The 27,145-nt window shown below is 42.7% G+C and overlaps 1 protein-coding gene across 2 annotated transcripts in view; it reads left to right on the plus strand.

Moving 5' to 3' along the window:
* Positions 1-43: 43 nt before the first annotated feature.
* The window catches only part of LOC127007336 (pre-mRNA splicing regulator USH1G-like), a 41,960-nt gene continuing 14,858 nt past the window's right edge, over positions 44-27,145 (plus strand). For both annotated transcript variants that reach the window (XM_050878158.1, XM_050878159.1), the window contains exons 1-2: positions 44-208; positions 14,331-14,474. In XM_050878158.1, the coding sequence (XP_050734115.1) occupies positions 189-208; positions 14,331-14,474 (164 nt within the window). In that variant the 5' untranslated portion in view covers positions 44-188. The remainder of the gene's footprint in view (positions 209-14,330; positions 14,475-27,145) is intronic.

The following is a 27,145-nucleotide window of genomic DNA, read 5'->3' on the forward strand; positions in this document are numbered from 1 at the left end:
TTCACTTGCACAGAAAGACAACGTGGCAACCACCTCCTGCACTGCTATCAGCCTCACGTGGCGCGGAGGTCAACGTCAGGCAGTCACCATCAGGTAGTGTGGGAGGGAGGACGTGGTGCTCCGCCGGGGGTTCCTGGACATAGTAGTCGCAGTGCGCGGATATAGTAAAGGAATCACCACTTTACAAGATGTCCGACAGATTTCACAGGTAAGGGATGTTTTAGTTGTTTCCTCAAGGTTTGTATTGAGGTTATTAATGACGACACTCTAATTATCAGCTATATAGATAAAGTTTGTTATCTGTCCTGTGTAATATTATCTTTGTGGTATCTCTATTGCCGCCACCACCGACAACCCCGATCACGCTCAGGCCGCTGCAGCAGGTTCACGAAAAAAAGAAAAGGCTTATGATGATGATGCAGGGAAAAGCGGGAAAGGATAATAAATGGAGTTTTTGTCTAATTTCATTGAAAATAGATAGGTGGAAAGAAAGTTCAGGTAGATCGTTCCTGTATGAAAAGAAGAGAAAGGCCATATTGAGTTATTATGACATCTGAGTAGGTGTTGTATGGCGTATAAGTGTGTGATGGTGAAGATAATGATGATGATGATGATGAGGAGGAGGAAGAAAAAGAAAAGGAAAATAATAATAGTAATAACAATAATAACAACGATATGATTTTTTCTTCTTTTTCTTTTATTATTATTATTATTATTATTATTATTAGTAGTAGTAGTAGTAGCAGTAGTAGTAGTAGTAGTAGTAGTAGTAGTAGTAGTAGAAGTAGAAGTAGTAGTAGTAGTAGTAGTATCATTATCATCATTATTTTATTATTATTATTATTATTATTATTATTATTATTATTATCATTATTATTATTATCATTATTATTATCATATCATTCTTCTGTCATTTTTTATTACATTTTATTGTCAAAACTGGTGTTACTAAAGCATATCAGTCCGGCTAACGAGAAGGTAGCAGTGAGAAGGTATAGTCATTCTAGCGAGACAAAATAAAAAGTTCGTAATTTGCTCGAAAAAAAAAAAAATACATATTACCTTCCGAACTATCTAGAGCCCCGATTACTTCCTCTCTTACCTCGTCCCCTCCCGCTACGCCCCCATTCTCACCTGCCCCGTCCTGCCCCGTTTTATCCAGCTTACCCCCCACCCCCCCAGTGCCACGCCCCCACTCATTCACTTCACCCCCCATCCTCGTCCCGCCCCGTTCTGCTTACCTCCTCCATTGCCCCGCCCCGCTGCCCCGTCTCGCCCCTGTATACCTTCTCCCACTCCGCTCCATCCAACTTCCTCCTCCTATCCTTCACACCAGCCCGCCCCGCCTCTTATAGCTTTTCTCTTCCAATACCCCGTCTCGTCTCTTTCTGCCCCGCCGCACCCCGCCCCGCCCCGTCGTTTCCATCATATTACCGCAGCTGTCCCTTCCTTTCCCCTCCCCCCTCACTACTTCCTCCCCCCACCCCGCCGCCGCGCCCTTTGTACAGCGGCGGCGGCGGCGGAAGAGGGGCAGGTGCTATGCGGAGAGAGAGAGAGAGAGAGAGAGAGAGAGAGAGAGAGAGAGAGAGAGAGAGAGAGTTTCCTTCCTGTTTAAAATGCTCTCCCCTGCCCACAATATTCGATTTCCTTCTTAGAGAGTTAGATATATATAGATAAATTGATAAAGATAGAAAGTAAGGGAGATAAAAAAATAGTGATAGAGTTGGTGGTGGTGCTGGTTAGTCTTGGTCGATAATGAAGTAATGGTTGTGATTGTGGTGGTCTTGCAGATAATGGTGATTGTGGTGGTGGTAGTGGTGGTGGTGGTGGTAGTGTTGAGAGGAAGTGTTAACCAGCGAATACTATACAATACACAGAGGAAGCGTATATACAGACACACACGCCGCCAGCCAGCCAGGAAGTGTGTGTGCATGTGTGTGTGTGTGTGTGTGTGTGTGTGTGTGTGTGTTTTAGGTGTGGTTAGGTTGTAGTTAGACTGTTGACCCCTTTCTCTCACCACACGATAACTAACACACACACACACACACACACACACACACAACGGTACACAGGCAGCCTCCCTTACATCCTAAGTTGCAGTCCGGCCTACATTGACCCTTATCTAACCTGTCCTGATATGACCGAACTCGACTGATGTATATGATATTTACACCCATGTTGAATGATAAATTAGATATCAACTGTTTCCCTCTTCACATCTTTTCACCCACATTATTTTTTTTTTAGGTAAGAAAATAAATTGATTGATTGGTTTGATAATAAAAGAAGGGAAAGGGGAATCGGAGAACCGTAGGCGAGAGAGAGAGAGAGAGAGAGAGAGAGAGAGAGAGAGAATAAAAAAGTTGACATCCATTCATCATACAGATTTTTTTTTTTGTGGAATGTTTTCGAAAATAACATTCCAATTCTACCTCTATCATCCCATTATTCCCCTCCTCCTTCTCCTCCTCCTTCTCCTTCTTCCTTGAGGGGGCGGTGAAAGTCTATTTTGACCACGCCGCCGCTATGAGGTTGTCTGCTGGTCACCGCGTCTCCCGTACAGGCGCAGAAGGGAGATAAATAACAACTTCATGCATCGTCGCTCCCCGCCCTCCCTACTCTCTCTCTCTCTCTCTCTCTCTCTCTCTCTCTCTCTCTCTCTCTCTTTACCAAAATTCATTACCTTATATATAAATGTTATGCACGGAAGTTTACGAACGACTCACATGAGCGTCTTTTGTGCGTGTGTCCGTGTCGTCACCAAGGTCAATACTCACAAAAGACGCTCATATGATTTGTAAACTTCCGTGCACAAAAGCAGAGAAATAGTGAATACATTTAACATTATTACCACATTACTACTCTTGCATTGGTCTGGTTCATCCTCCCTCCTCTTTGTCGCTCGCGAGTTCTAAACAGATCGACGCCCAATCACACATATTTAACAAGGCTTTCGTGGGAGTTTTGGGCATTTCCAGGGGTAGTTTCATGACTCTGGTGGTAGTTTGACCATTAATGTTTCACCCCTTATATGAAACACCAAGGTTCTAACGCATAGATCGACGCCCAAGCACACATATTTGACAAGGCTTTCGTGGGAGTTTTGGGCATTTCCATGGGTAGTTTTATGCCTCTGGTGGTAGTTTGACCATTCGTCCGTACCCTGAACCTAAAAGAACACTCATTGAAACCCATTTGATTTCCTCTTCGGCCTTTGAAAATATTAAATGCGAGGGGCGGAAGCGTCTGAGAATACCGCCTCTCCCGAAACTCATGGTATTAACTCCTTCATAAGTGTATCGTGTCCTATGCAACGGGGAATAGAGGGAAGTGCATAGAGAGGGTGTGCTGGAAAAATATATGATAACTGTAACGTGTAAAAACAATAGTGTGCGTGCTATAAAAACCGTTGGATTGCTGGTCACTCTTCTATATACTTCTCTCTCTCTCTCTCTCTCTCTCTCCCCGTGTGTTCATGTCATGCCACTCGTACTGCTCCTCTACTTCCTGCGTGAGAGGGTGAAAGTGAGTGGCTGGCTATAGCTGACTGACTGGCGCGTCCACAGTCCATTCTCGTACTGGCGTGACTGGCGGAGCGAAGAGAATGTGCCGCGACCGCTGCTACTTCGACTGTTTCTCTTGATCGTTCATCCTACTATATAGAGCGTTTTGTGGAGAGAGAGAGAGAGAGAGAGAGAGAGAGAGAGAGAGCATGGAAAATATAATATGTCGTGTGTCCTAACCTTGAAAGCATCCTCACTATCATCATCGTAACCTTGATATCTGCACGCCTCTTCTCTTTTCCCTTCATGTCGGGAATTAGTTGAACCAGGCACACAAAGAATTGCACGGGGCCACTGTGACACTGGTTGGGAGTGTTTAGTATGGAATGCCACATCAGTCGCTGCTATGAAAGCTTTTCTGTCATATTAGTACCTCTCGTTTGCCCGAATTTAAAGTACGTATTATGAAGAGCATGAAGAAAAAAGATCCGGATGAATTTCTATTTACGCATTTTTTTACAATAACGCATTGAGTTACCACGGCTGATATAGATAATAGCTACATGTATTACGCGAAACTCACTTTACGTGGCATCATCAGTTAATCTTGCCATCTTGTGTTTCCAGCGTGGCAGCATCCGCTTCGTTATCCTGTATTACAAAAAAAATAAGTCATTTCGTTTAAAACCATCCTGTGCTCAGGGCAATAATCAAAGACGGTGTTTGATTTTCGCAAACACATTTCCCGAGATATAGAGATAATTGCCATATCATCCACCAATAGAAGTGTTTGTAAAGTGCCGAATAGTCCCCCAGGCCTATATTCTGCTTCAACATCCCCACTGCTTGGTACTTCATATTTAGAATTTATACACAACAAGAAAGTTTAGACACTCGATAGCGCCCTTTGCTGCACACTCGTCGTCGTCGCGGGCCGCAGCACGTTCCTGACACACGCCTAGATCACACGGATCGCTCACATCACAACCTTGCCTCAGCCCCACGGCATCATAACGTGAATTAACCCATCACGTGGCACTCATTTGCCTTGCTGTAGTCGACAAGCAAAACGTGTTATTTCTTATTCTTTATAAATCCTGCAAAGTCACATTGAAGTCTTAGTGCCCACTCATTACGCGACAGTGTCATTTACCTTGTTGAAGTCGACAAACAAAACGTGTTATTTCTTATTCTTTATAAATCTTGCAAAGTCACATTGAAGTCGCAGTGCCCAACCTCTACGTGACAGTGCCATTTGCGTTGCTGTAGTCGACAAACACAACATGTAATTATTTTTTTTATTTCGAAAATTCACATAGGAGTCTTAGTTCTATGCAGCCTCATCCTTGTTGTGCCACATAGTTTAAGTCTGTGTTTACAACTCTAAAACACCTACAATTCACACACACACACACACACACACACACACACACACACACACACACACACACACACACCTGCCGCTAATGACACGCTGGATGGCCAGGTGTGTCACGCGTCTGTCTGTCCACTACGTAAGCCTCGCACACTTCCTCCTCATCCCCCCCCCCCCCCCTGCAACACAACACTCCTCTTCCCCCTTTTCCCCTTTCACGCCTCTCACGACACTCCTTCCCGCCGTACACTGTTGGTTGGCCCAGAAGCCCCGCCCCCTCTTCCAAAGCTACGGAAGCTGATTGGTTGGATGAAAGGGCGGAACTTCTGAACCAGCTGAGTGTGCGGTGACTTATAATTCGAAGTTTAGGAATAACGGTATGGCGATTTAAGTGAGGAGATTTAACGATGTCGAGATTCTTCTTTTTTTTTTTTTTTTTTTTCGAATCTCGTCATCCGTCATTGTAACAAATTTCCTGCAGTCAGAACTGCAACAAACACCTCATACAACAACCACGATAAATAAGAATCGTCTTCCTCATTGCTCCTTAAGTGAAATGTGTCATATCAGTGTTTTCTGCATGTCACCGAAGTGCATGATTAACATATAAAAAAAAAAACACTAAAACAGATAACTTCGTAACATGACAACACGCCTTACGTTGCCTGCTCCTTCATTTTCCCATACCTCCTTCTCTTCCTTCTCCATTTCCTTCTCCTCCTCCTCCTCTTCCTTCTCCATCTCCTCCTCCTCCTCGTCATCCCACATTTTTCTTTCTCGACCCATTTTATCCTTCTCACTCGTCCATTATTTTTATTTATTTATTTCCATACTTCCTTCTCTTCCTTCTCCTCCTCCTCCTGCTTCTGCTCCTGCTCCTGCTCCTCCTCCTCTCAATAATCCCATTTTCTTCTCGACCCCATTTTTTCCTTCTCACTCGTCCATTTTTTTTTTTTTTATTTCTTCTTCCTTTCCTTCTCTTCCTCCTCCTCCTCCTCCTCCTTTTCCTTCTCACTCGTCCATTATTTTTTTATATTTATTTCCATACTTCCTTCTCTTCCTTCTCCTCCTCCTCCTGCTTCTGCTCCTGCTCCTGCTCCTCCTCCTCCTCGTAATCCCACATTTTTCTTTCTCGACCCATATTTTCCTTCTCACTCGTCCATCATTTTTTTTTATCACCATCTAAATCACAAATTTCTCCTCCACTTTTCCTTTCCTCTCCTCACGTGCACATTCGTAGTAACAATTTGCTCCACACCCTTCCATTTTCCTCTCCGTTTCCTCCATCCTCTCCACCCTCCTTTCATTAACTTTTCCCTCTGATATACGTAACTTTCCCCTTCCTCCTTTACACTTCTCCTTTCATTCATTTCTTGCATCATCATCTACTCCTCCTTTCTACTTCTTTTGCTACTTCTGTTTTCTTTCTATTTCTTTTCTATTTACAGTCTTTCTATTCTATTCTATACTCTATTTTCAGTTTCTTTTTTCTCTCTCTCTCTCTCTCTCTCTCTCTCTCTCTCTCTCTCTCTCTCTCTCTCTCTCTCTCTCTCTCTCTCTCTCTCTCTCTCTCTCTCTCTCTCTCTCTCTCTCTCTCTCGTGTGTGTGTGTGTGTGTGTCGTCATCCGGTGGAGTTGAGGTGGTGGTGTGATGGTGATGGTGCGGAGTGGTGACTGGTGGTGATGGTGGTGGTGCTGTAGTAGATGTATAGTGTGGGGGGCGGAGGATGGGGGCCGGATGGTGGTGATAGAGGCGATTAAGATATCAGTGAGGAGGGAAAAATAATCATTATCAACTTCCTTGGCTACTACTACTACTACTACTTCTACTACTATTGCTACCACCGTTTTTGTGAGTGTTATATTTATTCTTTGATTGATTGTCTCTACCATTGAGGAAGACGATTCTTATTTGTTGTTGTTGTTGTTGTTGTTGTTGTATGAGGTAGTGGTGCACTGGTAACGGTGGTGGTGATGGTGGTGGTAGTCTTAGTGATGGTGCTTTTTGCTACTTTCTGGTGATGATGCTGATGATTATAGTGACATAGTGTTATTGTTGCTGCTGATGCTGATGCTGATGCTGATGATGGTGAGGGAGATGAATTATGAAGCAACAGGGAGCCATGTAGCGTTGGTGATGATGGTGATACTACTGACGACTGATTAGGTGATGACAATGAGGATAACAGTGATAGTACTCGGTGGTGGTCCGGCATAGCAGCGAAATTACGTGGTAGTGGCGACGATGGTGATGATACACTGCAACGGGTTTTGTATAGTGAAAGCACATTATGACATCTTATAGTGATGGTGGTGGTGGTGGTGGTGGTTAGCAGGAGTGATGAGAAAGAGATATTGGTGTGAGCTTGGAACGGGCCGACCTGGTGATGCAATGTGCAGTAGTAGTAGTAGTAGTAATAGTAGTAGTAGTAGTAGTAGGAGGAGGAAGAGGAGGAGGAGGAGGAGGAGTTACAGTATTATTATTATTATTATTATTATTATTATTATTATTAGTAGTAGTAGTAGTAGTAGTAGTAGTAGTAGTAGTAGTAGTAGTAGTAGAAGTAGTCATGTGTGCCCCAGAGAGGTTAGTTCTGAGAGCACTACTTTATAGCTTTTAGCGACAACTGCCTTCATATTATAGTACTCTAGAAGAATTAAAGAGTTCGTATTTAAAGTGGCGAAAGGGTAGCCGCTTTTACCATATATTTCAACCTAACTTAATCAAACAATAAAATAAAATGTATTTACTGATCTTAGTGAAGCTGCAAGAATATTCATCTCCTTCGCAATACTTCTCAACAACTTTGTATTAAATCAGTATACCTACACTGTAGACTAAATCAGGGAACTTTTACAATCACTTGGTATACGTTAGTTCTTTCACGCTGAACACCTTAACACCGATATTTAAACAGGTAACAAATTCACCTCGTATTACATGTTAGAATAGTACAAACTTCTTTCAACCCCGCACCTACTAAACAGTTTACGAGTATGGAATAATTACTGAGTTACACTTTCCCTTATAGTGCGTGAGCTACTCCACTTTCTACTCACCTAAGAGTGGCTGCGTCTACTCAGCGATCTGCCTTGCTCTGTAATCTGTCCTGCTCTGTCTCGGGGGCTTCAGGGAGCACGACGACTGTCCCGTACACTTTCGTCACTGTATCGTCACTAAAATGTCACTATGACGTCCCTACAGCATATATGAAAACCCTGTCCACAAGGTGCCTACAATCTTTATGGCATAGTGGATCACTGTGTGGTACTATGGTTATCATCACTTAAAAGCGTAAGTTCCTTTTCCACTTACTGTCAGCGCACTCAGCTTACGACCCTAGAACTCGTCGCACTGGGCGTTGTTGTCCTGCGAGGAAGCCACTCGTCCTCACACCCGGCTGTAAGGGCCCTCGCGACGCCCCTCTTCATTTCCTGTTTGCTTTTTCGCTAAATGTTCTACTCACCGTCGCCTCACTGTTCTCTGTTCTCTGTTCTCTTTCATTGTTCATTTAGAGTAAAAAGCTAGCGTTTCACATCGCTTTCATCTTGTAATAACAACAACAACAACAACAACGAGAGAGAGAGAGAGAGAGAGAGAGAGAGAGAGAGAGAGAGAGAGAGAGAGAGAGGACCGCTATGTACTCTATCACTTGCATGACGCCATATTTACGCAGAGGGGGGGGGGGGTAAAGGAGAGAGGCAGGCATACAGGAAGATGGGTGGAGTAGGAAAAAGTGAGGGGGATGAGTGAGGTTGGATAAGAGAAGGGGAGGATGGGGATGAGGGGGATAGGGAGGGGAGGAAGAAGATAGGAGGGGATGGGATGTGTGGGGGAAGATTGCAAGGAAGATTTTAGTCGGAGTCTCATGAAGTTTTTCCACGTTCACATGGTCCAGAAGCCTTGTCAGACTATCACTAGGCTCATAAAACTACCCATGGCCAACAACCTCCACGAAACACTTATATAACGTGGGTGTGTTGTTGTTGTTGTTGATGATGATAATGGTGTTGCTGTTCGTTATTTTCTCTCAGTTATTATTATTATGTTGTAGTTGCTGTTGTTGTTGTTGTTGTTGTTTTGTTCTTTTTCTTCTTCTTGTTTGTCTGTTTGTTAGTTTATGCTTCTATTGTTTTCGCATATATTTCCTTTCTTTGTTTCATTTCGCTCTTTACTTCCTTTCATTGCTTCGTATTATGGGTCTGAATCATCCTGTGTTGGTCCAGTGAGCCGCTGATCTTGTGTTGCTTAACTGCTTATTGTCTCCCCTCTGTCTCCAGCCCTCGTTTTCTGATTGCATAAGGAGCGTCACGATAAAAGACTCCTTGCTCCTCATTACAGTATAGCCAGTCACTGTTTAGGGTGCAGCTCGTGCCTCCTAACCGCATGTATTGTGTTGGTGATGCAGGACAGGTTGGGTTTGCCCTTCGTAAATAGAGGCAGACAAAGGCATGGCACACAAAGATGGCCTTGCCCCACTCCTGCATCAAAGGGCGGAAAAGGGAGATGAGGCGGATAAAGGACACAGAAGGAGGGAGATCGAGGATAGCGGAGGATGGGGAAATGGGGGAAGGTTAGACGTGGAGAGGAAATGACAGGAAAAAAAAAGGCGATTCGAGAGGAGGAAAATGGGAAGCGATAGAGGAACAGCATGAGGAACAGACACAGAAGGAGGGAGGTCGAGGATAGCGGAGGATGGGGAAATGGGGGAAGGTTAGACGTGGAGAGGAAATGACAGGAAAAAAAAAGGCGATTCGAGAGGAGGAAAATGGGAAGCGATAGAGGAACAGACACAGAAGGAGGGAGGTCGAGGATAGCAGAGGATGGGAAAATGGGGAAAGGTTAGACGTGGAGAGGAAATGGCAGAAAATAAAGGAGATCCGAGTAGAGGAAAATGGGAAGCGACATAGAGAAATGAACTCAGGAGAGGGATCAAGGAAAGGCAGAGGATGGGGAAATGAGGGGAAGGTTATACGTGGGTGGAAAATAAATTAACAACAGGAAAGAAAGAAAGGACAGTATACGGGAAAAGGAAATAAAGAAAGGAGATTATACGGGGGAAGAAAAGAAAGGAAGGGGATTATACTGGGGAAGAAAAGAAAGAAAGGAAGGAGATTATACTGGGGGAAGGAAAGAAAAGAAGAAAGAAAGGAGATTATACGGGTGAAGAAAAGAAAGAAAGGAAGGAGATTATACTGAGGAAGGAAAGAAAGAAAGGAAGATTATACTGAAGAAGGAAAGAAAGAAAGGAAAGAGATTATACTGAGAAAAAAAAAAAAGGAGATTATACGGGTGAAGGAAAGAAAGAAAAAAAGATAGGAGATTATACGAGAAAGGAAGATTATACATAGAAAGATTACACGGAAAAGGAGATTATACGGGAAAGGAAAGAAGTATTTATACGGGGGAAGGTTATACGTAGAGAGTGAACTATAAGGAAAAAAGGAAAGATCTGAGAGGAAGAAAGGAGAAGCGATTGAGGGCTGAGTGATTACGATGATGATAATGATGATTGCGATTGTGAGGATGATTATGGTTATGTAATGATTATAATGATGGTGACGGAGATGATAGTCGTAGTGATAGTAGTAGTAGTAGTAGTAGTAGTAGTAGTTGTTGTTGTTGAAGTAGTAGAAGTAGTATTAGTAGCAGATGTTGTGTTAATATTGGTATCATCATTATCATCATCATCGCTGCTACCACCATCATCATCATCATCATCATCGTCATCATCAATCTTGGGTCACGTGTTGCATTTGTTTTGGTGCCATGGCGGGAATAATAATAAAAAAAAAAGTTATAAATATTTAGCAGGCTTTCTCTCTTCTTTATGGTTAATATAAGTATTCTTCTCACACCTGCAGGCTTTTGTTGTTGTTGTTGTTGATGATGATGATGATAATGATGTTGCTGTTCGTTATTTTCTTTAATTTATTATTATTATTATGTTCTAGTTGTTGTTGTTCTTTTTCTTTTCTTTTTTCTTCTTCTTTTTTTCTTTTTCTTCTTCTTGTTTGTTTGTTTATGCTTCTATTGTCTTCGTATTTCCTTTTTTTTTTCTTTTCTCGCTCTTTCCTTCCTTTCATTGCTTCGTATTATTTCTCCTCCCCTTCCTCTTATTCATATTATGTAAAGGTATTTCTCTGTAACCTTATGTATACTTCTTTTCAATCGTAACTGTTTCCTTTTTTGTATTTGGTGTAGTTTCCCTTTCATCTACTTTCTTTTTTTTTCATTTATCACTTTCCGTTCTAATTCTGCTCAATCCTTTTCCTTGCAACCGCTCTATTTTCACTTTTCTCACGCCCTCCATCTCTCTCTCTCTCTCTCTCTCTCTCATGCTTGCACTCTTTTTCTCATTGTTCTTCTTCATACTTAACCTTCAGATCTCACAGGAAACATCTTTCACGGCTACATTTATCATCATTATCTTCATCATCATCATCTTTATCACATCTTTCTCTTTTTCTTTCGTTTTTTCTTTCTTTCCTTCTTCTTCTTCTTCTTCTTCTTCTTCTTCTTCTTTCTATTTTCTTTTTATTTATTTATTTATTTCCTTCTTCGTCTTCTTCTTCTTCTTTCTATTTTCTTTTTCTTTCTTTCTTTCCTTCTTCTTCTTCTTCTTCTTCTTTCTATTTTCTTTTTCTTTCGTTCTTCTTCTTCTTCTTCTTCTTCTCCTTCTTCTTCTTCTTCTTCTTCTTCAGCATCCACTTCTCACCTGTCTTCCGTTGCCTTCCACCCTTTCCCACTCCCTCATCCTCCCCTCTTCCCCCTCTTCTTTCCTCCCTTCATTCTCACCCCCCCCCCCCTATTCCCTTGCCTCCCCTCTTCCTTCCTTCCTTCCTCCCTTCATTGTCACCCCCCCCCCCCTATTCCCTTGCCTCTCCTCTTCCTTCCTCCCTTCATTCTCACCCCCCCTCTTTCCTTCCCTCCCCTCTTCCTTCCTTCCCCCCTTCATGCTCAGCCCCCCCGTTCCTCCTCCAAACTCTTCTGCCCAGCCCACCCTGGAAGGAAGTACGCCTGAGTGCCCACATCTTCCGCTGCTGTGAGGAGGAGAAGGAGGAGGAGGAGGAGGAGGAGGGGGAGGAAAAGTAGAGCAGAGGAAGAGAGGAAAACTGTTTTAAGAGAGCGCTTCTTCTCTCCGTTTATGATGTAAGGAGGAAAGGAGGAGGAGAAGGAGGAGAGGGAAGGATAGGAGGAAAAGTGGATCAGTGGAAGGGAGGAAGACTGTTCTTAGAGGGAGCTTCTTCACCCTGTTTATCCTGCAACGAAAAAGGATGAAAAACTAGAAAGGAGGAGGAGGAGGAGGAGGAGGAGGGGGAGGGGGAAGGGAGGAAGCCTGAAACGGTACCTAGCAGAAAGTTAGCCTGTGTTTGGTCAGGATTTATAGTAATAGTTGTCTAAGTCGTATTCTCAAGCATGCAACAACTTTTTAATCTCTCTCTCTCTCTCTCTCTCTCTCTCTCTTCCCACGCACTTTTTCGTTATTATTGTTGTTGTTCTTGTTCTTGTTCTTCTTCTTAGTCGTGATGCTGGTATTCGTGGTGATGGTAGTGGTGAGGGTGGTAATGGTGGTGGTGGTGGTGGTGGTGGTAATGGTTTTTGGTAATCGATAAGTTACATATGGTGGTAGGCTATATACTAATGGTGATGATGGTGGTGATGATGGTGTTAGTGGTGATGGTGGTAATACAGCCTCATCTTCCTTTCCCTTGTCCCTGTACTCATTCTTTCCCTTGGGTGTTATGATGATAGGGGGGGGGGGGGCGAAGGGGGGGATGGCGTCAAAGGTTCGTTTTCCGATGGCGTAACGGGACCGAGGCAACGCTGCTCTTACTGATGATGACGATTATGATAATGATTGCCTATTATCCTACTACCTCTTCGTCCATCTACTACACCACTCGTTTATCTATCTATTTATTAGCCCTCTCCTTTCCTCACTACAATTTATTTTATCTACTTTTACCTATCTCATCCCGAAATTGACCTCTCTTTTTGTTACTCTTTACTTTTATCTTTTACAGGAGCGGCGAGTAGCGAGCTTTTATTTTTTTTGTCTTCTGATGTAAAAAAAAAATCTATCTATCTACCACACCTCTCGTCTGTCTATCTATCTGTTATCCCTCCATCTCTCCTCTTCACCACACTCTCTATCTATTTCTACCTATCATTCCATCTTTCCGTCCATCTACTATATACCACTTTTCTATCTACGAATATAGGTTGCTCATTCTCTCGTTCTAATCGTACAATACCCTGATTTTCCCCATTATCATCATTATTATCATTGTTATTATTACTATTATTATTATTATCATGGTCATTATACTCTCACACACCTCTTTTAACTCATGTATTTTGCCTTTCTTTTGTTTTAATCTCACAATAACATGATTTCCCCGTTGCTCTCATTATTATCGTTTTTATTATTGTCTTTGCACTATCCCTCATCTCTTCTCTCCACCGCACTCTTTATCTATTTTTATCATTACTCCACCTCTCCACCACACGACTTATCTATCAGTTTATTTATCATCGCTCCACCTCTTGTTTCCACTCCATTGCTTGTCTATTTGCTTGCATCTATCTAACATCTCTCCTCTCCACCACACTATCTATTTTTATCATCTCTCCTCCACCTCTCCACCCTGCTACTTATCTATCGGTCTAATTATCATCGTTCTACCTTTCGTCTCCACTCCATCACCTGTCTGTCTACTTATTTGCGTCTACTTACGTACTTGCTGCACCTGTATACCTCCCAGTCATAACTCTAAGGGCCATACTTTTAAACATTTCGACACACACACACACACACACACACACACACACACACACACACACACACACACACACACACACATTTGCCAAGGCTTTCGTAGGAGTTGTGGCTCTTTCCCTGGGCAGTTTTATGACCCTGGTGATAGTATGACGAACCCTCTGTATCATGAACGTGGAAAAACACTCATGAAGGCCCGATTGAAAGACCTTTGAGGGCTTTTGTAAATATATAGTTGCTGTGAGAGGCGGGTGTTTGAGAATACCTACCTATGCCTCACCATCTAACCTAACTATAACCTAACCTAACCTAGCCATAACCTAACCTAACCTAGCCATAACCTAACCTAACCTAACCTAACCTAGCCATACCCTAACCTAACCTAACCTAGCCATACCCTATCCTAACCTAACCTAAACTATCCAGACCCTAACCTAACCTAACATAACATAACCTAACCATAACCTAACCTAGCCATACCCTAACCTAACCTAACCTAACCTAACCATACTCCTAACCTAGCCATACCCTATCCTAACCTAACCTAAACTATCCAGACCCTAACCTAACCTAACCTAACCTAACCATAACCTAACCTAGCCATACCCTAACCTAACCTAACCTAACCTAACCATACTCCTAACCTAACCCTATGTTCGTGTATCTCCAGAGCTGCGCGGGACGGGTACCTGCACGTGCTGAAGGAGGCCACGCGGAGGGACTGTAACCAACCCGACGAGGACGGCCTCACCCCCACCTCCTGGGCCGCCTACGAGGGCAACATTGACGCCCTCAGACTCATCGTGGGCAGAGGGTGAGTACACGAAGAAGGTTGTCGCATCGTGGGGCATAGAGTAATTGTAATGGGTCTTTGAGTTGGGTATTTGTACTGTACACTCTTTTATTTAGCACTTAATGGGAAAAGCCACTCTTGAAAACTGAACCAAGGTGTAAAAAGGTATAGAGTGGAGAATATTAGTACACGAAAGGAAATTTGAACTTATGGGAAAAGCTACTCTAGAAAACTGAACCGAGGCATAAAAAGGTAGAGTGGAGAATATTTAGAACTCATGGGAAAAGCTACTCTAGAAAACTGAACCGAGGCATAAAAAGGTAGAGTGGAGAATATTTAGAACTCATGGGAAAAGCTACTCTAGAAAACTGAACCGTGTTGTGAAAGATTATTATGAAAGATTGGGAATTTATCACTTGTGGGAAAAATATTCTAGAAACTTTAATTGGGGTCTAAACGGTATAGATTGGCGAATAAAGTACAAGACAAGGGATTTAGCACTTATATAAAAAGCTACTCTAGAAAATTGTTAAGAGGAATGAAAAGGAACAGACAGACACAAAATGGTAGGTTGAGTTACACATAAGACCATAAGAGCGTAAGGAGTCTGCAAGAGGCCACTAGACCTATACAAGGCAGCTCCTGTGAACCTAACCTAACCACCTAACATCGCTATCCATGAATTTATCTGATCGTGAAAGTACAGCTTGCATTTGACATATCTACTGAGTCACCAAGAAAGGAAATCCCCCACCCTCCCCCAAAGCACTAGATAATATTATGATAACGATTTAAAAAGATACGTTATATACAGAGAGAAACAGCCAGCTCTCCTCCTTTACCCTCTACTTTAATTTTCTTGGCTGTTGTGTTGTTCCTCCTTTATTGATTTCTTTTCTTCTCCATTTTACTCAATATTTTCTTCACTCTACTTAGTCTTAGTGTCTTTCTCTCCCACCGTGTTTCATTTTTTTTAACTTATAATCTTTTCTCTTCTTCATTTTACTTATCTTACTCTTCACCTTACTCAATGTCTCTTTTTTTCTAACTTATAATCTTTTTCTTCTCCATTTTACTTACTCAGTGTCGCTTCTTCTCCACCTTACTTGTTTCTTTTTCTTCTTCACTTTATTTATTCTTATTCACCTTGCCTAGTCTCCTTTTTCCCCATCTTAGCCGGGGAAGGGAAGTGGTGAAGGAAGAAAGAACGTAAAGGAAGGGAATTGGAAGGGAAGGGTTGAGGAAAGCGGTACTCGGGGGGGGAGGAACGGGGAAGGAAGGAAGGGAAGAGAAGATAATAGGGATGTAGGGATGGTAAGGAAGGAAGGAAACGGTGAGTGTGAGAAAGAGGGGGAGGAAGGAGGAAGGAAAAGAAGAAAGGAAGGTTGGAAGAAGAAAAAGTAAGAGGAAAAAGAAGAGAGAAAGGGTAGAAAGAAGAGAGGAGAGAAAGGGACAAAGGATGATGATGGGAGAGGAAGGGAAAGGAGAAAGAAAAGGGGGAGGAAGAGGAGGAGGAAAGAGGGGGAACATGGAGGGGAATGAATGAAGGGAGGAGGAGACAGAAAAGAAAAAGGAAAAAAGAAAAGACTGAGATAAATAGAATAGGGGAGAGAAAGATAATGGAGGAGGAAGGAAGATGATAAAGAAAGAGGGAGGAGGAAGGAAAAAAAGGAGGGGAGGGGAAAAAAAGGAAAAGGAAAAAAAAATTGATATAGAAAAAAGTGGGGAGGGAAAGGGAAAAATAAAGATGATAGAAGAGGAAGGGATAGGAGAAAGAAAAGGGGGGAGAAAGGAGAAGAAGGAGAGGGAGAGGAAATGGAGAAATATGTACCATGTAAGAAGTGATTCCGTAATGGTTCAAGATAAGATAAAGGAGAGAGAGAGAGAGAGAGAGAGAGAGAGAGAGAGAGAGAGAGAGAGAGAGAGAGAGAGAGAGTAACGTCTAATTAGTACTATCATTATCAGTAAGAATGGGTGAAAGTTATCGTGCATCCCATCTTCTTTTCTCCTCTTTATCATTGTCACCATCATCATCTCCGCTACTCTGAATACTATAGGGAAGACAAATTAAGCTTTTTTTCATGGTGTTTAGTGTTACCCACACAGTATTACAGGTGCTGAGAGGTTGATAAGATGAGAGGCGGCACAAGACTCGATTGCAGACCGCTGGCTCGCTTGTACACACACACACACACACACACACACACACACACAGAGGGTGACTCATGATGTGCTGTTACTCAAACTTCGTTCTTTCTTTCATGCACACGTATACGCACCTGCTATATGTGTGTGTGTGTGTGTGTGTGGGTGGGTGGGTGGGTGTGTGTGCGCGTTTACTAGCGAGCCAGCGTTCTGCAATCGAGTCCTGTGTCGCGTCGCCTCTAATCAACCTCCGAGCACCTGTAATACGGAGCGAATACCTGCGATGAGGAGATAACGATTTGCTGTGACGGAGGGATCAACACGTCACCGAGGCTTATCTCTCTATATCTTGTTGCGTAATGCTCTTAGGCTGGCTGATAACATGCTCACTAACGTACCTCAGGAATACTCTCTCTCTCTCTCTCTCTCTCTCTCTCTCTCTCTCTCTCTCTCTCTCTCTCTCTCTCTCTCTCTCTTGATAATATTTGTAGAGATACGTTAAGTTAGGTAAAGAGACTATGTATATATGCATTATCTGGAGAAATTCTAATTGTGCGTTTATTATTTTATTGTTATTTATTGTTTTAGTATTTTGTTTTTGTATTATCTTATGTATTCTGTGTTTGGAAAGATTTTGTCAGTAAACCAAAATATATAATAATCCTCTTTTTCCATGTCCCCCCCCTTCTCCCCCAGCTTCCTTCCTCCGCCCCCCGTGTGTAAGGTTTAGCCCAGGGGAAGGTTGTTGTGAAGCCCCTCCCCTTCCTTCCTTCCTTCTTCCCTTCCTTCTCCCCTTCCCTCCTTTCCCTTCCCCTATCACCTTCTTAAGCGTCATAATTATCGCCGCTAACGGTATCACTTTCATTTTGGGGAGGTGAGTGTGTGTGTGTGTGTGTGTGTGTGTGTGTGTGTGTGTGTGTGTGAAAAGGGTAGATAGGGTGAAAAAGGTATATTGGGAGGAATTACGAGAAGGAAGTGAGCTGAGAAAAAGAAGAAAAAGAGAAAAGAAGAGGGAGGAAGAGGAGGAGACGGAAGGGGTGTAAGATAAACGTGACGAATCGAGAGAAAGAAGTCGAACCAGAGAGGATGATGATGACGAATAACGGGTTAAATACAAAAGAAAACAAAAAGAAGGAAGAGTAAGAAGAGCGTGAGGAAGGGAGAGAGAGAGAGAGAGGTGGGATAACAAAATCGTATTAAGAAGGGGGGAAGACAAAAGTGATTAAATGAGAGATAAAAAGGGAAAGGGAGGAGGGAAGAGCGTGAGGAAGGGAGAGATGGGGTAACAAGATCATATCAAGAAAGGAAGGAAGATAAAAGTGATTAACTGAAAGGAGAGATAAAAAGGGAAAGGGAGGAGGGAAGAGCGTGAGGAAGGGAGAGATGGGGTAACAAGATCATATCAAGAAAGGAAGGAAGATAAAAGTGATTAACTGAAATGAGAGATAAAAAGGGAAGAGGGAAGAGGGAAGAGTGTGAGAAAGGGAGAGATGGGATAACAAGATCGTATGAAGAAGGCGATAAGACAAAAGGAGATAAGTGAAAAGAAAGATATAAAGGGAAGGGGAATGAGGGAAGAGCGTGCCGAAAAAAGAGAAGAGGAAACAAGATCATATCAAGAAGGAAGGAAGACAAAAGCGGTTAGATAAAAGGAGAGATAAAAAGAGAAGGGAGAGGAGGGAAGAGCGTGAGGAAGGGGAGAAGAGGAAACAAGATCACATCAAGAAGGAAGGAAGACAAACGTGGCTAAATGAAAGGAGGGATAAAAAGAGGGGAAAGGGAGCGTGAGGAAGGGAATATGGGGTAAACAAAGTCATATCAGGCAGGAGAAAGAGGAAAGTGGTTAAATAAGAGGAAAGATGAAGAGAGATGGGGAGGGGAGAAGAGCGTGAGGAAGGGAAAGATGAGGTAACAAAGTGGTTAAATAAGAGGAAAGATGAAGAGAGATGGGGAGGGGAGAAGAGCGTGAGGAGGGGAAGGATGAGGTAACAAAGTGGTTAAATAAGAGGAAAGATAAAAATAAGAAAGGGGAGGGGAGAAGAGCGTGAGAAAGGGAAAGATGAGGTAACAAAGTGGTTAAATAAGAGGAAAGATAAAAATAAGAAAGGGGAGGGGAGAAGAGCGTGAGAAAGGGAAAGATGAGGTAACAAAGTGGTTAAATAAGAGGAAAGATAAAAATAAGAAAGGGGAGGGGAGAAGAGCGTGAGGAAGGGAAAGATGAGGTAACAAAGTGGTTAAATAAGAGGGAAGATAAAATAAGAAAGGGGAGGGGAGAAGAGCGTGAGGAGGGGAAAGATGAGGTAACAAAGTGGTTAAATAAGAGGAAAGATAGAATAAGAAAGGGGAGGGGAGAAGAGCGTGAGAAAGGGAAAGATGAGGTAACAAAGAGGTTAAATAAGAGGAACTATAAAATAAGAAAGGGGAGGGGAGAAGAGCGTGAAGAAGGGAAAGATGAGGTAACAAAGTGGTTAAATAAGAGGAAAGATAAAAATAAGAAAGGGGAGGGGAGAAGAGCGTGAGGAAGGGAAATATGGGGTAACAAAGTGGTTAAATAAGAGGAAAGATGAAGAGAGATGGGGAGGGGAGCGTGAGGAGGGAAAGGTGAGGTAACAAAGTGGTTAAATAAGAGGAAAGATAAAAATAAGAAAGGGGAGGGGAGAAGAGCGTGAGGAAGGGAAATATGGGGTAACAAAGTGGTTAAATAAGAGGAAAGATGAAGAGAGATGGGGAGGGGAGAAGAGCGTGAGGAGGGGAAAGATGAGGTAACAAAGTGGTTAAATAAGAGGAAAGATAAAATAAGAAAGGGGAGGGGAGAAGAGCGTGAGGAAGGGAAAGATGAGGTAACAAAGTGGTTAAATAAGAGGAAAGATAAAATAAGAAAGGGGAGGGGAGAAGAGCGTGAGGAAGGGAAAGATGAGGTAACAAAGTGGTTAAATAAGAGGAAAGATGAAAAGAGGCGAGAGGGGAGAAGAGCGTGAAGAAGGGAAAGATGAGGTAACAAAGTGGTTAAATAAGAGGAAAGATAAAATAAGAAAGGGGAGGGGAGAAGAGCGTGAGGAAGGGAAATATGGGGTAACAAAGTCAGATCCGGCAAGAGAAAGAGAAAAGTGGCTAAGAGGAAAGATGAAAAGAGACGAGGGGGAGGGGGTGGAGAGCGTGAGGAAGGGAGGGATGAGGTAACAGTCATATCAGGCAGGGGGAAGATACCGCCTTATCAGTTTATCAGTGTTGAGGGTTTGCGTCCAGACTGGCTCCGTGATCAAGGCCTGTGCACCCCACCCTGCCAACTGTGCACCTGTGAGCCATTAGATTCTACCAACAAAACACCCACCCACACACCCATTCCCTCTCCCCCTCCTCACCCACTCACCCGCCATTTCTCCATCCTTAGTAGCTCTCTTACTCAACCTCACTCAGGCCTCTCCTAGTCCCCAGCACGCTTCGTAATGGAATGCTGGCACGGAGGTGAAACATTATACAAAGAAAAGTAGATAGAAAGGTAGATTTTTTTTACATCCATGAAAAGAGCTCACGGCATAAAAAACAACAACTCGGAAAAAAACAGAGCCCGCCATACGCTGCTCCCACGAAAAAGTGTACAGAATGAGTGAGCAGCCAAAAGAGGTCAATTTTCCCTTGGAGAGATGTCGTGGGACTCCCCTCGTGAAAGAGTTCAAGTCGTAGGCAGGAGGAAATACTTATGAAGGGAGGCTGTTCCAGAGTTATAGAGACATACACAAATAGACAGGTAAACGATTGGGCAGGTGAATAAACAGATAGATGGACAGACAAACAGTTAAATTGATAAGTAGATAGATAGCTTGACAGATAAATAGATAGTTAGGTAAATAAATAACGATACAGCTTTATTAATTTTTGTCACGTCTTGTTTATTGTCTTTCGTTATCCGTTTATCTTTTTTTTTTTTCTATTTTTTCATGCGTAGATTCGGTGAGTATCTTAACTAAACATATATAGCAACAATCTTAGCAATCACAGGAAGAAAGAGAAGAACAAGAACAGTAATAACCAAAACAGAAACAACAAAATTAGATGAACTAGACTGATGAGAACACGCTTATAAAACAATAATATAAGAAAAGAAAATAGTGTGTGTGTGTGTGTGTGTGTGTGTGTGTGGGTGGGTGGGTTGGTTGGTATGTACGACCATTCTTTCTTGGCTCAAAATTCATTCATAGCCACGTTCTCCTCCTCCTCACCACCACCACCACCATCACGTTCACCACCACCACCACAACTTTCATAATGGCGATGGCGTGTGGGGTCGTGCGGGCAATGAAGGAAAATATAATGCAGAGGGGCTGAGTTTATATATATATATATATATATATATATATATATATATATATATATATATATATATATATATATATATATATATATATATGTGTGTGTATAGAAGATGGTTGTGGACGTAATGGCGATGATGGTGATGAAGACGGTTGATTTTCACTTTTTTCATTTATTCGTTCACTTATTTATTTATTTATTTTATGGTTTTCAAGCTGAAGTTGGTGGTGAAGAAGTTTATGGTGTACTCGCTTTACCGGAAGTTGTTGGTTCCACTGCATGGGTGCCCGAAACTAACTAACTAACTCTCTCTCTCTCTCTCTCTCTCTCTCTCTCTCTCTCGGAATAATTTACCATTTAATTCACTACCCAGGAAAGTTTAGTTGAACCCTTGCTACCTTTCATATAGCGAGTAGGCTACTAACCCGTCCGCTGCGATTGGCACGGATTTGACCTTCACTGGTAGCCTGGTAACATACACTCCCAGCCCAGGAGGTCTTTCTCTGCCTCTGTGGTGGATAGTGGAGTGTTTCCCATGTGGTGTTGGTATGCTGGATATCCCCTCCCAAGGTGCATGACTTTACATTTTTCTTCACTGAATTGTAGCAGCCCCTTTTTGTTCCATTCCTGTAGCTTGGTGAGGTCTTCTTGCAGGAAATCCGCAGTCAAGGAGCTAAGGATATTGGAGGGAATGATATGGAGGGAAAGTTACTGTTTGGTCATCGTTACATAATTCGATCAGTTTTGTTGAGTTCGTCACCAGCTGGGCCCGTATTTTCAGACCCTCTCGGCTCTCCCTACAACAATTTTCAAAGGCTGCAGAGGAGGTTAGTCAGGATCTGATGTGTGTTTATCACGTTCATAGTGCAGGAGGAGCCTTGTCAAACTATCACTAGGCTCAAGACACTTACCATGGAAATACCCACAACCCCTACGAAGGCTTTATTGAATGTGTGTGTGTGTGTGTGTGTGTGTGTGTGTGTGTGTGTGTGTGTGTGTAAGCTCTGAAAGGTTTGAGAATATTGGCTCAGACTCGATATTCTCAAACGCTTTCGTATCTCACACCAACCATTTTTAAAGTCCAAAGAGGAGGTTAGTCGGACTCATGATTTTTTTTTTTTTTCTTACGTTCATGGTACAGAAGAAGGGCCAAACTACCACCAGAGTCATAACAGTACCTCTGGAAATGCCAAAAAATCCTACGAAAACCCTGTCCATGAATGTGGGTGTGTAAGCGTTGAAGAGGTTGAAAAATGGGCCCAGTGCTGCTTTCTCCCTATTTGTCTCATTTTGTACGCTTCCTTCCCATCAAAATTATTTCCTTATTTAAATACCTTCCCTTCGTTCATCCTGTTTTTTTGGGGTAGGCGATCATTCAGTATTTTATTTATTTTCTCTTAGTTACCCCTCACGCCTTCTCCGTCCTTCTGTTCTGTCTCATTCATAAATTTTTTCCCTATATTTCTTCCTATTTTGCCCTGTATCATGTTCTCCTTAGGCCGTTCAGAACAACAGCCATACGACACAAGTAAAAATATTGGGATTAAACGGTATGACTGCTCGTGGCCTCGATGCTAATCTCCGTCGCATTAGCCATAACCATTTACTATACTGGAGAGATGAGTCATTTTTTTATCCTCAAGGCTGATGTTATAAAAGAAAGGGAGGAGGGTAGTGGGCCAGTTTTTTGCTATGCTTATCTGGTGTAGAGATAATGCGTTGACTTCTGAGAATCGCTACTTATTATCATGGGAAGGGGCGGAGGAGGGAGATGAGCTGTCTGTCTGTCTGTCTGTCTGTTACCACGGCAGAGGCTTCCTAACCACTACCTTCCTCGTTACCAGAATACACCTCTCCTGCCTATATATATGCTATAGTCTTCCAAATATGTCGAGGCCGGTCTGTCGTAGGCTTGGGACTGTGCGGCAGAGCAGAGGGGAGAAATGGACCCGCGGGAGCCAACGCCAAAACGGACTCGACAATTTGGTTTCACTATAGTCTCCCCCTTTCTAACATATCCATACATCCCTCTTTCCAAGCTTACCTTCCCTGCCTGCCTGCTTATCTTCCTGACCTTAACCTTGACAGCCAACCTCAATCTCCCTGACCTCAGCCGACTGCCTACCTCTCTGCCTAACCCTGTCTGCCTGCTAATGTGCCTGCTTCCCCTGTTGAACATAATATAGGGTACCTCCCCTCTTCCTAGTTTACCTCCCTGCTTGCTGTCTGTCTGTCTACTTAGCTTATTTTCTTGACAGCCTACCTCACCCCGCTGCCTGCCTCCTGTCTGTCTGTCTATGTGCTTGCCTCTCCTGCCTAACATAAACCTCCCTCCTTGCTAGCCTGCCTCCCCTGCTGCCTCTCTGCTTAGCCTACTTTTTCTTCTCGACAACCTGCTTCACCGGACTGCCTGCCTCCATACTTAACCAACACCTCCATCCTCGCTAGCCTACTTCCCCTGTCCCCCTGCTGGTTTTGTTTTTTGTTGTTGTTTTTAATCAAGGGTATAGTAAGAAGAGGAAGTGGATTAGTGGAGAAAGTACAGGTGGGGAGAAGGAAAGACAGAAGGAGTGTATAGTTGTTTGGTGCACTGTCTCCTCCTTTTGCTCCTCTTCCTCCATGAACCATCACTCACTCGACTCCCATCACCACCTAGCAAGACAAAGAGATAACTGGGTAATGGAAATAGCCTATGATAACGTATCGCCCGTGAAGAGGAGCAAAAGTCGTTTATGTAAAGCGCTGCGTCACGTGTGATCTTGAGATTGTATTAACGGGTGAAAAGAAATGAATGGTGAGAGGTGTAGTTGGTTGGTCCTCTGAAAAATATATATCGACCTCTTTTTGAACGATCTAACAGAGAATGACCGTAAACAAGAAAAGATGGATGCCTTTAATAGTAAGTGGCATATGTTTTCGGTCGTTTTCTTAGTATTGCATATGTTCTGGAGTACAATGTATATTTTTATTTTTATTTTCTTACTAACTTAATAAAAAAATATTGGGCTTTTTGTGAACGATAGTGTGCGAGTGAGTGAAAATTAGAGAAAATGGACAATGCTAACAATAATAGGTATCTATATTAGAACATTTTCATATTCGTATTCTGGGAGAGGAATATTTTTGTCGCTTGTATGCTGATCTAATTTCATAGTTCATTACAAATATTAGACTGAACGACAGTAAGAATGAGCGAAAGTTAGAGACAATGGACAATGCTAACAGTAAGAGATGTATCATTTAGGACGTTTTCATATTCGTGTTCTGGGAAAGGATTTGTTTTCTTGGCCTACTGTATACTAAGAGCTAATTCCATAGTCAAACACTACAGCGTCCTCGTTTTTGTTGTATGCAGCACCAAGAACTCAAAAGATTTCTCTAATACTTTCCTCAAACTTCTTTACTTATACATGAACGTAAAACACTATATACAAGGAATTTCCGAAGTCTCTGGTATTGGTTTGGGAGCTTACAAATCCATCGTGTCAAACTGTGGAACTGACCTAAATAAGAATGAAGGGGCAAGCGGGCCGGCGGGGAGGGGGAGGGGGGGGGCACCGTTATACATATGCACAGCGTTTCCAGAGTCATGAGTGGAAAAAGGAGGTTACTGTCAGAGGTGTAGGCTGCAAGGGACCAAGAGGCAGGCAGGCAGGCAGGCAGGCAGGCGAGTAGTAGTTCCGTTGTAAACACAGTGCTCATGTTTCTTAACCGTGAAAATAACGACGTCACGCCCGATATATTGCAACTTCTTGGTGTGAGAGGAAGTGTTCTCTCAAAGCCCCCCCACCCCCCACCCACTCCCCCCCGTCCTAAAACTAGGTATCACGGGCTTACTTAACCTGTCTGGCCTTGAGGTTGTGATGTGTTTGTTTATTGCTGCTGCTCCTAAGGGTTGTTTTTTTTACGGCAATGAAAGCAGCTCAAGGGCAACAAAAACAGGAAACCAAAAAGCCCGCTCAGCTCCCTTCGTGTGTGTGTGTGTGTGTGTGTGTGTGTGTGTGTGTGTTATTGTTGTCATGGTCATCGTTTTAATCCCGTTATTATTATTACCTACTCTTTAACGGCGTGGTAACCTGATTGTAGTATCTTCATGGGTTGAGGGGGCCAACGAATAGGATGATGATGCTGTATGTACACTGAAAGCAAGATAAAAATAGAATCCGCATCAGTGATTTTTTTTATTTACAACAAAGGCGACAACTCAAGGGCACACAAAAAAGTAAACAATAATAAAAAAAGCCCGCTACTCGCTCCTCACAAAAAAATCTAAAGAGGTGGCCGAAAGAGAGGTCAATTTCGGATTACAAGTTAGATTCTGGCTTAAAGAAAAAAAATAAAGAAAAGATAAATTTACAGACAAGGCAATGGAAGAAGTGAGTTGATTTTAAGCAGTCGTGTTGTCAATGTAAAGACGAATGAACGGCTTTTCTGCATCTGCATTTCCTCCAGCCTACGACTTAAACACTTTCAGGAGGGGAGTATCAAGACCCCTCTCCAAAGGACTCTGACCCCGAGTTTTGGATATCTTCTACTTTACACTATAACTCATAAGCTTGACTGTATATCCCAAACTGTTACAACCCAAGAGCTATTCATTTTTCTTTTGTATGATACTTGCAGGAGCAGCGCCATTGCAGATTTTTTTTACTTTTTTTTTCGCGCCCTTGAACTGCCTACTTCCGTCAAATGAAAGATGGTGGTAACATGAATTTATAGACGGTGGTAAGAGCAAAGGATGAATAAATATAAATAGTTTTCAGGAACAGTCATCTTGAAGACTGATTTACATCCTTGTGTTTTAATAGACGGATACAGAGAGAGAGAGAGAGAGAGAGAGAGAGAGAGAGAGAGAGAGAGAGAGAGAGAGAGAGAGAGAGAGAGAGAGACTATAGATCAGAGCATAATCAGAACACACACACACACACACACACACACACACACACACATTGTTGCCTTGTTATCACGATTGAGGGGGAGGGGCCACCGCGGGCTGCCCATTCAAAACACCGTTATTGTGGTGATGGTGATGGTTATGGGGTAAATAGGGGGGGGAGGGGGGGCGACCAGGAAGCTGCGTGAGTCCAGTGCCCGCTCCCGGAATATCACAGATTCTCCCCATTCCTCCATTCCCCATTCCCTGTGTTTTTATTATTATTATTATTATTATTAGTAGTAGTAGTAGTAGTAGTAGTAGTAGTAGTAGTAGTAGTAGTAGTAGTAGTAGTAGTAGTAGTAGTAGTAGTAGCAATAGTATAGTAGTAATAGTAGTAGTAGTAGTAGTAGTAGCAGTAGTAATAGTAGTAATACCAGTAGTAGTAGTAGTAGTAGTAGTAGTAGTAGTAGAAGTAGTAGTAGTAGTAGAAGTAGTAGCAGCATTATCAATATCATTATCATCATTGTTATCTATTTTTTTCCCACGATAAAGAAAACAGGTCAAGGAGGAAGAAAAAAATATACGCTCTGTTATCTTAAGAAAAATAATAATAAAAAAAAACTGAGGAATACACACACACAAGAGTATTCAAATTGTATTGTATTCCTACTTTCCCCGCATCCCAATTTTTACGTTTCTCATTCCTGTATCTTCGCTATTTTCGCCTTCTCCCTTTCCTTTCCTCTTAAGTAACGTCACATCTCCCTCCCCAATTGTTTAAACTTACTTTTATATTATTGCTTTTACTTCTTCCCTATATTCACGTTCCCTCCCCATTCTTCCTTTTTTATCTCCCTTTCCTCATCCCATTCCTTCCCTTTCCCTCATCGCATTTCTCTCCCTTTTCCACTCTCAGTCTCATCCCCTTATCCTTCTATCTCCATCTTCTTCATTCTTCCCATCCCCATTCTCCACCCCATTCATCCCCCATCCCCCATTCCACTCATCCTCATCTCTCCATCCCAGTGATCCCACCCTTCCCCTTTCCTCCCCCTCTCAGGAATGGCTCAGTAAGATCATTGTCTCGTTTCCACCTCACTAATTTTATGAACTTTTTGCTAGTCCTTCCTTCCCTCCTCCCCTTTTTTTTTTTTTCTTTATATATTTCCTCCTCTTCGTCATGCTCCTCGTCCTCCTTCTCCTCCTCCTCGTCCTCTTCCTCCTCCTGGTCCTATAATCTTTTTTTTTCTGCTTCATTTCCTGCTCTAATATCCCTCTTTCCTTGCTCCCAATCACATTTCAAGGACACCAGCTTATAGGAGAGAACATTTTATAACCTCCTGTCTACCATTCTCTCTTT

Source organism: Eriocheir sinensis, chromosome 35, assembly GCF_024679095.1.
Source record: "Eriocheir sinensis breed Jianghai 21 chromosome 35, ASM2467909v1, whole genome shotgun sequence".
Lineage (NCBI taxonomy): Eukaryota > Metazoa > Arthropoda > Malacostraca > Decapoda > Varunidae > Eriocheir > Eriocheir sinensis.